Genomic DNA, 14,484 nt, shown 5'->3' on the forward strand with positions numbered 1-14,484 from the left:
ATCAATTAATCGACTATCGTTTGTTAAGGTTAACAGTTATCGATTAATGAAATTCCTTGAAATTTGCAACCATAAAATGAATGACAGCCCAACTATTTAAAATATTATGTAGACATTGCCCTTAGCAGGCTGATATTGCATATACAGACAGGCTGATTATCTTATACACTGAGTCCCACAATCAGATGAATACCAAATCCTGTCAGAAAATAAGAATATATGATCCTAGGGCTACATGACTGAGAAGGCTGTGGAGACGCAGATTCTCACAATCTGCTCTTTTTTTGTCAGCTGAAAGTTTTCACTGCTCAAAAGGTATAGTTAGGAATTCAAAAGAGATTCTCCTCTCTCTCGCAAGAGTTTATTTTTCCATACTGGTAAAAAGAAAGGCCTTAAATTGGAAATTCAATATCTTCTGAGTGCCATCTGCAATTTCAGTTCATCTGTGGTGTGATTGAGACGGGCTGTATGGTGCTGGTAGGTCCCTGGTGCTGTGGGTTGATGTGTAATGAAGGGTTAGATGCAGAGTGTTGGCCTGAATCTAAATATAGTTGCCTTTGACTGACCAGCTTACACTGACCACACCAAAAAGAGTATCAATACAGCCATCAATATTCTCTATCATGTAGCAGAGAGATGGAGAGTTTTGCAACCAAAAATTAACAGATGGCAATAAACCAATCTATGAAAGTTTCTCCTACATTCACCTTGGAGGGGCGGAGTGCCCCCCCCCCCAGCGGGACCAGCCACCCCTCATGGGTGCTGCTAAGCGGGGGAACTCCGCCTGCTTATTTGCCAACAGTTAAAATAAGATGGCAACCTCTGCTTATTTTTTTCCAGTTAAAAATGAAAGATTAGATTAGATAAAAAAAGATAAGATAGGTAAGTAGATAGATAGATAGATAGATAGATAGATAGATAGATAGATAGATAGATAGATAGATAGATAGATAGATAGATAGATAGATAGATAGATAGATAGGTGGGTAGGTGGACGGACAGATAGATAGATTTGCTTATTAGTGTCTATGACGACACTCTTGACACCACGTATCTGTGACCACCATGCCATTGAAATAGCTGTGAAATGAAATAACATGAAATAATGTCTGATAAATTAAGATAGGTCTTGTTGCCTGGACACATCAGTTCCAATGCTTCCAATGCTAATCCAGCACAATAAGAGTGGAATAGCCAGTTAGCTCATGAGCTCACAACTTGCAGTAGATTCCATGTGTTTGGGCAGTAGATTCCATGTGTTTGGGCAGCCTGGGGACGACAACTGTGATTCGGATCTGTTTCCAAATGTAAGAGATTCTAAGTTGGCCCATGCTACATCCCTCCACCGATGCAGGAAAATTGATCAGGTAGTTTTTGTGTAATCCTGGTTCAAAAAATGAATGGGGGTGAATGGCCAGCCGTGTTTGGGCAGCCCGTGGACCCGACCTGTCCTTCGGATCTGCTCCAAAATTGTATGGGTTCTAAGATGGACCATGCTACACCCTTCCACCAAGTTGTGAAAATTGGTCCAGTAGTTTTTGCATAATTCTGCTAACAGACAAATACGCACAAGCACATACTCAAGCACGCCACCGAAAACATGACCTCTTGCCTTGCGCTATCGCTGGGGTGGAGTAGGAACTAAAGGGATACCACGTGGCTCAGTTTTAGGACCTTTGCTCTTCACTTAGTATATTAATAACATTGTCTCTTTTGAAAATGGCTGTAATGTGCACTTCTGATGATACAGTGCTTTACTCATCTGCATGTTCATTGGGAGTGTTATAGACACAATACAAATAAAGTTTGATTTGATAAATTAAGGTAAAATAAAAAATACAAATAATAATAATAACAATAAGGGGCACGCTTTAAGCCAATCTGAATTCAGATCTGATTAGACCCACACACACTCCTCCCGGATCTACTCTAAATGTTATGGGACAGGATATTGTCAGGACAGCAAGGCTATGTCATATCTCCTCTTTTAAATAAATATCACCCCCATGTGGTAGAATTATGTTACTGCAATCAGAATTTTCCAATCCATATGTTACTTTCAAATATTTCTACCTTCACCAAGGGTCCATCTAGTGGATAGAAAATGGCATTATTATTCAAGGACAGGGCTCTCCTCCAGGTAAAGGTGAGATTACTGACTCTTGGCAGGGCCCAACATCTTAAAATACAGTAGGGTTAGTGCATTCATATTCTTATGTATATTTAATTTGAACCTTGGCTATAATTTGTTTCATCGTTTTTCTAATGTGACTCAAATATCTTGATTATACTGTAGGCCTAGGCTCTAACTGTAACTGTCTAGGTTCTGCTCAGAGCCTACTGGCACATCAGTCTTCAATAAATATCAAAGGATATCCTACAGTGATGAAGTGATGTCACGTGTTGTGGTAGCCTACTGAAGGACTTGCTAGGCGAACAATACAGTGACATCCTGGAAAGTGTAATTTGCAGTGTAAAAGCACAAGTAGGCTGACAGACATTCCACAGGCAAAAAGATAAGGCCAAGGCTTTAATACAGGATAGTGAAGCTATTGCACTTCATCAATGGGCAAACAACTAGGGCTAGGTGTTTTATACTAGTCTAGCCTACTGCTTGAGCATTGTATGACAGTTAAGAGCGTTTATTGTTAGGGAGGGGGGCAATGGTCTTCCTCGTCTGTCCTGTTCAATAAATGTGAAGTTCACTCTGGCCTAATTTATTGCATAGGCTACAACCTAGTTCAAATTTTAGAATGAGAACCCTGTGGTTAAGAGGTTGTTTCTGTGTAGGCTACGCCACTCCTCATATAATTCATAAAAGGAATGAGATCTTCGCAAGTCGCTTCTGTGTACAAAACTGCTGAGTTCGGCGCGAAGGGGAGTTGGTGGCAGGAAGGCGTGAGGTCGGGCAACGTGAACCCCGCTACGCACCCGGAGCACGCAGTGGGCTGCAGCTCTCAGCAGATGCAGGCAGAGCAGGGCAGCTACAGTAGTGAGACACACCCAACGGAAATATGGTTCTCGCTTATGCGACAAGCAATACCCAAAATGGTTCCACATCAGGCACGTTACGGAAATTCTGCCCATGGGAGAGAAGGAAGATTCTAATCATGCGCGAGAGACTCACGAAATCACCTGAAACGCATCTATGACATAAAATGCGACAGAGATTTCTATGAAATCATGGCAGCAAACAAGTTGGTGCATAAAGTAGCCTACCATGCAATCGCTCTACGCTTTCCATGCTTTTAAACCAGTGTCGGAGCGCCCTACAGAACTGGCATCAATTATAGGTAATGTTAATGATTTTGTTCGTTTCAATCATCAATAAATTACATTTCATGCAGTTGTATTTTAGGGTCAAAATGGCGCCGAAGCAGTTTGGTCAGGTGACCTTGTTTTTCTCCCGACCTGCCGGCGTGAATGTTGTGAATGTTGCTTTTCTGTAGCTTAATGTCCCTTCCGGACGTTTCTGTTGGATAAAACTCTGAATGAGTTACCCATGTTCACGTCAATCATACACATGTGATGGTGGTCTCGAATGAAACTCCCCAAAGCATATTATAGTAGCCTAGAGAAGGCGAGTAGGGTATTTCAACATTTTCATTGTAGTCTACTCTTAGGTAATATTGACAGAAATAGATCACCCTGCAGGCGATTGAGGTCGAGTGAGTGTCTTGCATTAGGCCTAGTAGTCAGGCTAGTTTGTTACACGTACGGAAGAGCTTATTTCGAGTTTTGATATTATTTTTTGAGTATTTTTCCTTTCGTTAGATGTCCCCTGATTTATAGGCTAGCTGTATCATTTTACTTTTGGTTACATAAATTGTAGCTTAGCCTACTTAACGCTTGTGTATGATAGCCCATTTAAATGTGTTCAAAGAATGATTTAAACACGTAGTTAAATCGTGGACGTAATTCGGAATCCAACAAACAACTACACACACTTTATCCAGGAAACCCCACCCAACTTTAAAATCGCATTTGATTGGTGGGTGATCGTGTGTAAATCCTTTCCCTCTTTATTTGGCGACTGTAATTGGTCAGTGGTGACGACCATCCCAAAACATATTCCCGCCTACAGAGAAGATCAAGTTTGAATGAGCATCAGCAATCCTGTTCAAGAGGTGGTTGCATTTGCACAAAAATACAAAAGTATTTATACTTGGTTTCTTATCAGTGGAATATAGTTGCCTAAAGATGGATATGAAGAAAAGAATTCATCTAGAACTGCGGAATCGCACGCCATCTGATGTAAGCTCTAAAATCGACGTCAAAATGGTTTTGAAATGTTTTCGAGCTATTCGGTAGCCTATCTTTCGTCAGATGTAGCACGGGGATACAAAGTTTTGAGTTAATGTTGCAATAATCCAGAGAATTGTGTTAACTTGTTCCATTCCTGCATATTTCATACCGACTGTCGCTGTGGGGTTGCTGGTTAACTTTAAATGGTTTAAAGCGTGCGTGTTTGTGCAGTTTGTGAGAATGCACCAGAGCCCTATAATAATAGCCGTATAAACAAGGCGGTACATAAGACACATTTCTAACTTTGTAACGCGCCCATTTCTTTAACATCTGATTTAAAAATGTGAAGCTTGCGTGTATTTTCGTAACAATTAAACGTAGTTTTCGCCTGCCTTAGCCTTTGTAGTTGGGCTATGTGCTGACTGATTGTCCTTGATTTTGGCATCCTGGTTAGTGATGGATCGCTTCACAACTCTTGTTAATAATAGCCTACGCAGTAATGGCTACTGGAAATTGGACAGCCTACTATAATTGTGCGATGTCCTAATCAAGACTTCTGGGATTCTCAGCATTAGACAAGACAAATGACTCACCTAGCTCGCTAGTTATTCAAGCTACACGAGGTTTTGTAAAGCTCTCTCATATGGATTTTCTCATTTGCATGCGTTCACACTCCAATAATATTGAGCTTGACAATAGACAGAAAATAGGCTACACCAGGCAGAAAGCATCTACTTTTGCATTACGTCTGCCTCGTGCCTTTACTCCGATAAAAAAAAGACGTGGTTTGCATCATGGTTGGCCCAGTGTATGAAACATTTAAGAACTTAATCATATAGCCTAGGCTAGGCTACATTTCCATCTCAGCGCGTTGCTTATCAGACAGCTCTGAACCGCGGTGTTCCACTTTTCAAGATCTAGGACAAGCCGCCATTTTACCGAGAAACAAAGACAACATTTTCACCTAAGAATAATAGTTGCCGTTTGAACGCAGATCAGCAATCGTTCCCGCATACCGAGCAGTTGTTATGAATACGATCCTCAACGCGGATAAAGTGAAAGCAACAATGTAACAATTGCCTTTTAGCTCACTTCTAATCGGCGTTGCTGCCCCTCCTACTGTCTGAATGACCCAGTGCACGATTCGTAGGTTGTCTTCGCCTTTATAGCTAGCTAGGCTAATGAGCTATAGGCCTACACTTTAAATCATTAATGCCAATTATATTAATGTTGTGAACCGTCTTACTTCGCACGGTATCATTGTAGTCGATTTGGAGGATAACTCCATATTAGGCCTACCATAACTGTCGTCCGTGTGTGGTTTGCGTAAAAACGTAGCCTAAACTGCCCTGTGAATGCAGAATTGATGACAACAAAGTGGTTGTTTCCTTCTCCACCCATCCTTTAGGGGTGTAGGCGTAATGCACTGAAACTCAGTCTCATCCTGGATGTAGTGACGACTAGTCAATGTCATCTGCATGTTTTATCAAAAGGAACCTCATACCAACTGTGTTAAGAAAAAAGCACTAGTTTATTTTACATAAGACTAAGTGATTCAACTAGTATTTTACAAATGAATAGGTTTGGTCTCAAGGATTGAACCTACACGTAACCACAACCATTTAACCGATCTGAAAACTGCTAGGACAGTATAATTATTTATTTACTTGAAGGCAAAATACTACAGGGAATTGTTTTTTTCATAAGGCTATTTCCTCTTCCCTTGTTTTTCTCCAGGTGAAAGAATTGGTGCTCGATAACTGTCGATCAAATGAAGGCAAGTTAGAGGGCCTCACAGATCAATTTGAAGAATTGGAATTTCTAAGTACAATCAATGTTGGGCTGACGTCGGTGGCAAACTTGCCAAAGCTAAGCAAACTGAAAAAGGTTGGTTATATTTCATGACACTGTTGATATTATGTTAAAGGTGCAGTATGCGGTTTGAGAAGCATGTTATATTTTTTGCAATTCTCATTATCCCGGCAGAATTCAATAAATAAATTGCTCCAAATGACACTAAAATGAAATAAATCCGTAATCTGTGGAAGTCGCAGGACTGTAATAAGTGCGTCCAATCATTTTGAGTTGCCAGCTTGAAATGATTGGATGGCTTAACTGGCAACCAACCTACATCCAGTACCTGCCTAGTGAGTCATTTGTTTTCCCCCAGTTTGGAGAAAGGTTTGAAGGGAGGGGTGAGGATTTTGTTCGTTGCATTTTTCAACAGTCTTTAAGTCTAACAGGAAATCACAAACTGCATACTGCACCTTTTTATTAAGCATATACTATTATAATTTGACTGACTGATTGGTTGTTGATTGTGTCATTTTTCTCAACAGCTTGAACTCAGTGATAACAGGATCTCAGGTGGGCTTGAAGTGTTGGCAGAAAAATGCCCAAATCTCACACACCTCAACCTCAGCGGCAACAAAATCAAAGACCTCAGCACAATTGAACCCCTGGTAAGACTTGATGAGAATGTTCTAGAACCTCTAGTAAGACATATGGTGCGTTCGTTTATAACTGGGAGGTGGCAAATTGCGACTTGCTACTAGGAATTATTAAATAAAACACCGCATGAACTCGCACTTCCTCATCGCAAATTCGGATATGTTTCTCAGCCCCCAGTTGCTCGAATGCACTAGATATAACTAGGTAACTGATATAATGGTATATAGCTCGAATGCACACAGGTCGGAGGTAGGTATTTTGCGACTTGCCAGCTCCGACGACAAACGAACGCACCATTAATGAGAATGTACAAAGTCAGCAAATGAAAACAGTCAGCAAATGAAAACAAATGAATTTCTCTCTCTGTCCATAGAAAAAATTAGAGACCCTTAAAAGCTTAGACTTGTTCAACTGCGAGGTGACGAACCTGAACGACTACAGAGACAACGTTTTCAAGCTACTTCCCCAGCTGACGTACCTGGATGGCTACGACAAAGACGACAAGGAAGCCCCGGACTCCGACGCAGAGGCATATGAGAAGGGGCTGGACGATGATGAGGATGACGACGATGGTGTGTTTCAAATTAAAGTCGGGATAAATAAATATTAGACCACATGATGCACAAAGCATAACCACAAATGTGGCACATTTTTTAATGCAACTCCTTTGTTTTTGACTTCAGAGGTTGAAGACGACTACGATGAAGATGCTGCACCAGGGGATGAGGATGAGGAGGAAGGAGAAGAGGATGAAGATGAGGAAGGAGAAGAGGAGGAAGAGGACATTAGTGGAGAGGTAAGAAATGGAGAGGTAGTCTTGGTCCTATACTGTTCAATGGCTTTTGATCTTGATCAATTCCTGATTCGCTTGTTCCAAAAGGATTTGTGTACAGCCTCTAAATGACCATGCCTTCTTAGCATCCACAGGGCTCCTACAATTCTGCACACTTGTCACTTCTCAGAATTCAACTTGCTATGCTTTGTATGTAATTATCTGAACACCACTCGGGGAACCTACTGTAACATGAACCGGCTGTGTTTATTTTCTCTCAGGAGGAAGAGGAGCTAAATGATGGTGAAGCTGACGATGACAATGGTGAGTAAGATTGGTGCATCTGTTGGCATTGAATATAGGTTAGGCAACTGTCCACATCCCTTCATTTGGGTTATGTGAAAGTAGCAGCAATGGTATGTCCTTGGTTCTGAACATCTGTCACATTCTTCCCAGAAGAGGAGCGAGGTCAGAAGAGGAAAAGAGAACTGGACGAGGAAGGAGAACTGGACGAGGAAGAGGAGGAGGATGAAGACGACTGAAGAAGTCCTCAGAGGATCTGTTGTAACCTGACTGTTTTAACCTTGTATTCCCAATCCCCTCACCCCTTGTATTTCATACTGCAGTAGGAACAGATCAGTTAATGGGCCAGTTGGGTAGAGGGGTGTTGTGCAGAAACAAATGTTTAAATTTGGAAACAAAATTTGTTTAAATTTGTTTTAAAAATGTTTTGTACCTTTCTAAGTCCCTTTATTCCTCTTTACTGTCCTCTGCAAACCACTGGGTGGACAGAGGAGGACATTTCGCAATATCCAACATCTGTCTGAGGCCTACCACAGTATGTAACATCTGGCCTAGGCCTACAGTACCACAGTATGTCACCTTTTTAAAGATTGTGCTCTGATATATTATTAATTCCTAAGGGTGTTTATCAATTTACTATAACTTGCATATTGAGACGAATTACCAAAAACCTTCAAAATGCATGTCTGAATATGTTTTAAAAGTTGACTACTGGATTTCATGATAACAGGTTTTTAAATGTGCGTTGTGTTTGTGTGATGTTCTGAGTAGGGCTGTAATCATGCTTGCTTCAAGATAACAGCATGACTACAACGGGTCGTCTCTCTGAGCCGAGCAGAGAATGTCTGCCTGGTGGGAAAGATCCTCTTCAAATACCCAGCTTTCATAGTTCGGAAGTTACGTGTTCTTTGTAAATAATGACCAAAACTATTTTTTTCTATTCTCTTTGATAATGGCAGACATTTACAGGCTTATTTTGAACTGTACCAGTATATTGATGGTAGGGGGTGCTGCAGGCCTGAATACACCAGGCCCTGGCATATGTATTGCGTCATAAACATGATCTACAGAGAGATGATTGACACAAGCGTCTTCTACCTGCCATTTCCATATTTGTCAGCTGGTGGGTGAAGTAGAAAGGACTGGTAAACTATTGCAGCCCTGTGCAACATGCAGATATCGAGACATTGATATTAATTTGTGGAATCATTATGTTAAGGACAACTAGAGATTGTCAATTTTTAAGATCTTTTCATAATGATGTGGGTTACTGGTCAAAGAGGCCTACCTCTACCTCTGTTAACACCACCCCTCTTCAGTAAGATGATAATGAGTTGAGCCATATTACCATTTTTCTTCCACTCACTTCGACAATAAATCATTTTTATATAGATGTTGTGGTCTCCTGTACTGAATGAACCTGTTGTTCTGTTTTCATGGAGATATGAACAAAGGCAATGTTTCTCTTGTTCTAATGTTGGGGTCACTGGGAAACATCCAATTTAAAGTTGAAAAAAAGATCATTTAGGTTCTCTTTCTGATATTGAATATAGTGGTGGGTCATTTTTGTCCCATAAACCTGCAGAAGAGTTAAGAGGTACTAGCCTAGCCTGATTTGTGAATATAAATATAGGCCTGAATGCAAATAATTTAGAAAACTCGTTTGATGTTTTCAGTCTATAGGCTAGACTACAAGAAGAGTGCCTTTCATAGGCCCTTTGTGTAAGCTATTTCATAGGCCATAATTATTCCAACACATCCAGTAGATTGATCAGGGAGCAGCGAGCGGAGAAGGGAAGGTGGGGGTACAGCCCGTGGAAAGGTGGGGGTACAGCCCGTGGAAAGGTGGGGGTACAGCCCGTGGAAAGGTGGGGGTACAGCCCGTGGAAATCCCAGTGCTGACAGCAGGCTACATCATCTAGTGCCGTTAACACCGTTTCAAATAGAAAGATTGAGAGATCTGATGGATGATTTTATGTTGGATTTTACTTACTGTTCATCATGAAGAATAGCTAATCAAAAATTCAGCCCCTGACAATTCCAAACAAATCCCACTGATTAACACTCCCTGCTTTAACCAAAAACTGTGGAAAAGAAACACTTTGATGACACACAACTGTGGTGCTGGTGGATTAGTCTCCCTTTCTGTCTATTCAAGACATGCCGAACACACCACATCCCCCCTTCTCAATACAACAATCCAAATGATTGATAAGGTGGCAGGCTCTAACAATGTTTACATGTAACAATGTGAGATCTTGATGTCTCATCAACATTTCTCACCGTATCCACATTTTATTGCCTCACCAAACCAACCACTTGCCCCTCTGTATGACCCAAGGAGGTAATATTAACCTTATATTACCATACGACCCTATAGTATAACCTCACCTGTCCTTCTCACCTTCACTAGCTGCTGGTTGGCTGTGAGGAGGAGCTACATCCTACCTACAGTACAGCCCCTCTCATTCCACAGTCATTGAATACACTGTTCTTTTAACAAAATCACCTGCCTTTGAAGTGAACATCTTAATTGTCAAGTCACATGATCAGGAATAGCTCCTGACCTCACTAGGGTTAATGTTTTGGGTTAATCGTCTGTACAAGGAGTGTTTGGGGAATTAATTTCATTATAGTCATTACTTGTGGATTTCTTTTTCATACTCTCAGACAACCCCCCTTCCGTAGTATGAAACTGATTATGACAACAATGCTAGTAATACCACTGATAGGCAAACCAAAATAGGCAACTTGAACTACTTGTACAGCGTAAATTAGAAACAGTTGCTATGTAACATCATAACAATGTTGATACATTTCATATAATGTTTGTAACTGTAAAGAACAAAAAAATGATTAATTATTCAGTTTCAGTTATTCAGTTTTGTTAGGCATAGACTCAACTTACATACCAATTGATCAGATTTAGTATTCTTTTGATTAAAAGAGCCATACCATTGAAGAGCAACTGTTGGAAAAGGAGGATGAACTAATTTTGTCCCATTTTGTTGGGACAGCTATCAAGCACCAATTATCATTTGTGCAGCCATTGCCTCTAACAAAGACATATTTAGATGAGAAAATCTACAATGTTAGCATAAAAGGTAAAACATAACAAATAAATAATAACAATGCAATTAAAAACAAAAACTGCCATTAAGACTCCATTTGTGTTTGTGTATGCCAGCCTGAGCTTCAGCTTGGTACAGCCAACACTTAAAAGAAAGCATCTTGTTAAACCTCTCGTTCATGTCCCTGCAACACCCTCTAGTTCTGCTCATCCATTGGCTGCGTACGGTTCTGAACACTGGAGATGCAACACCCTCTAGTTCTGCTTATCCATGGGCTGCGTACGGTTCTGAACACTTGAGATGTTGCCGCTGGCTGTGAGCTGAGTTGCAGAAGAGAGACTAAGGCTTTAGAGGAAGGCAGAGAGGGAGAGAGGGAGTCAGTCCTGTTCCCCAGACCTGCCTGTGTACCTGGTGAGGGTTGGTGATGATGACCAAGGCGTTGCCACGCTGACGGCTCCGGAGCGTAGCAGGGGGAGGGGGGAGGACCCCCCGGGGGGTGCGCTGAGGGGCTCAACTGTGGCGGGGAGGGGTGGGGGGGGCAGGGCAACATTGCAGCAACCATCACATGTAGTGCTAACTCATCATAATGTAAGAAAGTCTTGCAAAATACAAACAGATAACTTAAAGACAAATGTCTAGAAACTGTAACCTTTATCTGCAACGAAACATTATTGATCAGATGTGCCACCATGTTAGCTGAACAATATCATCCTAAAAGATAACGTAACAACGCATCATGACCTTGTTATATTATGATGAGTCACTGCACTATCCGGTCATTAATACAGTGTCCCTTCTGTCACAACAATGGACAGAGTCAGCTCGGTACATCATGAGGAATATTGGAAGGTGGTGGGCTTGATGTGGCGATCAAAGCACAGGCCAGTTCGTTGGCGGTCGGAGAGGTGTGTGTGTGTGTGTGTGGGGGGGGGGGGGGGGGGTCAGAGGCACAGGCCAGTTCGTTGGCGGTCAGGGCAGGAGGGGGAGGTCAGAGGTCAAACGTTGTTGGGACAGGCGTTCTTCAGGTTGTTGAGCTCCAGCTCCAGCTGGCGTATTTTAACGTCCTTCTGCGTCAGCTCCTCCTTCAGGCGCCGGAGCTCCTCCTGCTGCCGGAAGAACATGCGCAGGAGCTGCTCCCAAAGCCCGGAGGAGGGAGGGAGGGAGGAAGGGAGGAAGGGAGGGAGGAAGGGAGGGAGGGAGGGAGGGGGGAGGAGGGAAGGAGGGAGGCAGGGGGGAGGGAGGAGGGATGGATATAGATAGATAGATTATTCATTGTTCTTTTCCGAAATTCATCATGTGCCATAAAGCAGTCGTCAGACAGACAAACAGACAACTACCGACTGTTTACACTTCATTTTAAAAAGTGTCTTAGGCGATCGGATCACAAGTGGACTCACAAGTGGACAGTGAGACACATCGCTGTTGACACCTGCGTCCATCATGCGTCTCCAAATGTGTCCAGCTGACCACTTGTGTTCAGGTTTTGTTACTTCCTATGTCACTTCAGCCTTAGTTGACCGGACGCATCAGGACACACTCGCACTTACACTACTGTTGTTTTGCTTCAATCTGGAATACGTAGGGGTGGGATCTATCTATGTCCCTCCCCTTTGCTCTCTGTAAAGCGCATTGTGTTGCCTCTATATGAAATAAGCTCTACAAAGTTTGATTTGATTTGATACAAAAGATATGTGGTCAAATGTGTCCCAGACCACCTTTTATTTGGCAGGGACAATGTACATCAACGAATGTACCAGAATTAGCCAAGAAGGCTAGTTTTCATCCGTAGTCCCTGAACAAAATCGGCAAATGATTTGAGTAATTGGTTCAGAATGCTTCTTGGTGGTTGTTTACACTTGTATATAGCGCTGTCCACTTGTGATCCGATCGCTCAAAACGTATTTTAAAACCAAGTGTAAACAGGTACCAACAACATAACCACACAACATATCACCAAAGTGCTCTACACATTATAAGCTGCAGCATCCTCACAGATGTCGTTATTGTGTTTCCCAGGTGGGGCGGGGGTTAGCGACACACACAGGAAATGACATCATCTTGTTTCCACGACAATGAAAATGTTTACAACATGGACATTTGTTTGGAGGTGTGCAGCGATGACGCATGAACTGTCTCTTTTAGGATATTCCTACTGTATTAGAATGGACAATATTATGGGAAAGCTCCTATATCCTGATATAGACTAACGAGCCCCATCCTCTGTTGATGCTTCATGTGGATCTGAAAAAACTGAATAGGTATAAGCTAAACAGTCCTACATCTGACAGCTTTTAAGGAAAATACCACCATTTTGCTTATACCTATATAACAGAGTTGAATTTGTTAAACTCACTCCTCAGTATGAATACCGCCCACTCGCGCCATCCAATCGCTTTTCAGTGGCGTAGCTGGTCATGTGCTCTGGCACTCAGAGGACCCGACATCCAACCCAGCGTGGGGGAGGAGCCTGGAAGCAATACTGATGAACGCAGTGACACCTGCTACACCTATCCAGGTCTGGAGCGCCCCACCCACCTCGTTCTCTGTCCTGGGGGGGACGTTCTCCAGCAGGTCGATCCCGTTGACCACCACACTCTTCTTCTCCTTCACTGGGGCCTTGAACACCAGCTGGGTGGGCCGACTGAAGCCCTCCTTCAACGACATCAGCACTGGGTCTGTGCACACACGCGCACACACACACACACACACACACACACACACACACACCCACACATGAAATGAAAAGCTACTGCAGTAGTCAACTATCAAATGTCAGATTGTGTACTGTCTTCAGTTCAACCGCTGTTGGCTGAAGGGGGGGAAGCAGACATGACAGGAGATGGTGCGGTCGAGGCAGCCATGTTGTTTACCTCTGTTGATGCCGCTCAGCCATTCACCAGCGCTCAGGGCGGGCTCTGTTCCTGCTGTCATGGGATAGATGTCCTCCTGGTAATTCTCTGACTGCAACACCAGGACACACCCACAATAAGGACATCAACAGCCTGGTCCACTTCCAATCCCAAAGGTTGTGGGTTGGAATATGTAAAGTTGCCCTGTTGCCCACAGTAATCCCACATTTGAATATTTTTGTGTTCACATTTGACAAGATTTCTTGAACACAAAGAATAATAGATGCACAAGCTTTGGGAATCTCAATGACATCAGTTTCCAGTCTCAGTCTACGGATACCAGAAGCAGCGTCTACTCCACACGTGGTGACAGCCAATCACCACAGACATCGAACAAAACACACACACACACACCCTCCTTGGCACGATCATGGAGATGGGCTCTATCAGGCCTTTGAGGGTGACCAGCTTGTAGAAGCGGAAGACCTCGCAGGATCCCACATCCAGCCCATGCTTGGGCATCACACCTGGAGAGAGAGAGAGAGAGAGAGAGGGAGAGAGAGAAAGAGAGAGAGGGAGATAGGGAGGGAGAGAGAGAGAGAGAGAGAGAGAGAGAGGGAGAGAGGGAGAGAAAGAGAGAGAGAGAGAGAGAGAGAGAGGGAGAGAGAGAGAGAGAGAGAGAGAGAGAGAGAGAGAGAGGGGGAGAGAGAGAGAGAGCGAGAGAGGGAGAGAGAGAGAGAGACACAGGACCTGTATTAACCAAGCACATCCACAAACACCACAGTCTGGACAA

The 14,484-nt window shown here is 42.8% G+C and overlaps 2 protein-coding genes across 4 annotated transcripts in view; one reads left to right on the top strand and one right to left on the bottom strand.

Moving 5' to 3' along the window:
- The first annotated feature begins 2,998 nt into the window (after positions 1 to 2,998).
- On the top strand, positions 2,999 to 9,096 carry anp32a (acidic (leucine-rich) nuclear phosphoprotein 32 family, member A). 3 transcript variants are annotated; one of them, XM_084436807.1, is made up of 8 exons: positions 2,999 to 3,293; positions 4,181 to 4,254; positions 5,983 to 6,132; positions 6,585 to 6,707; positions 7,070 to 7,268; positions 7,380 to 7,492; positions 7,750 to 7,792; positions 7,925 to 9,096. In XM_084436807.1, the coding sequence occupies exons 1-8, from the start codon at positions 3,221 to 3,223 to the stop codon at positions 8,008 to 8,010; spliced, it is 861 nt and encodes a 286-aa protein (XP_084292933.1). In that variant the 5' UTR covers positions 2,999 to 3,220; the 3' UTR covers positions 8,011 to 9,096. The 3 variants fall into 3 exon arrangements, with proteins under 3 accessions (XP_084292933.1, XP_084292934.1, XP_084292935.1); XM_084436808.1 differs by having other exon boundaries at positions 7,928 to 9,096; XM_084436809.1 differs by lacking the exon at positions 2,999 to 3,293 and having other exon boundaries at positions 4,137 to 4,254.
- Positions 9,097 to 11,837: 2,741 nt separating this feature from the next.
- The window catches only part of LOC311308548 (coronin-2B), a gene marked incomplete at its 3' end in the record, with an annotated part of 26,046 nt that continues 23,399 nt past the window's right edge, over positions 11,838 to 14,484 (bottom strand). The window contains exons 9-12 of the mRNA XM_084437516.1: positions 14,106 to 14,218; positions 13,713 to 13,803; positions 13,378 to 13,517; positions 11,838 to 11,972 (exon numbers count right to left, since the gene is read on the bottom strand). Of these exons, the coding sequence (XP_084293642.1) occupies positions 11,838 to 11,972; positions 13,378 to 13,517; positions 13,713 to 13,803; positions 14,106 to 14,218 (479 nt within the window). The remainder of the gene's footprint in view (positions 11,973 to 13,377; positions 13,518 to 13,712; positions 13,804 to 14,105; positions 14,219 to 14,484) is intronic.

The sequence above is a fragment of the Borostomias antarcticus genome (assembly GCF_949987555.1).
Source record: "Borostomias antarcticus genome assembly, chromosome: 4".
NCBI classification, from domain to species: domain Eukaryota; kingdom Metazoa; phylum Chordata; class Actinopteri; order Stomiiformes; family Stomiidae; genus Borostomias; species Borostomias antarcticus.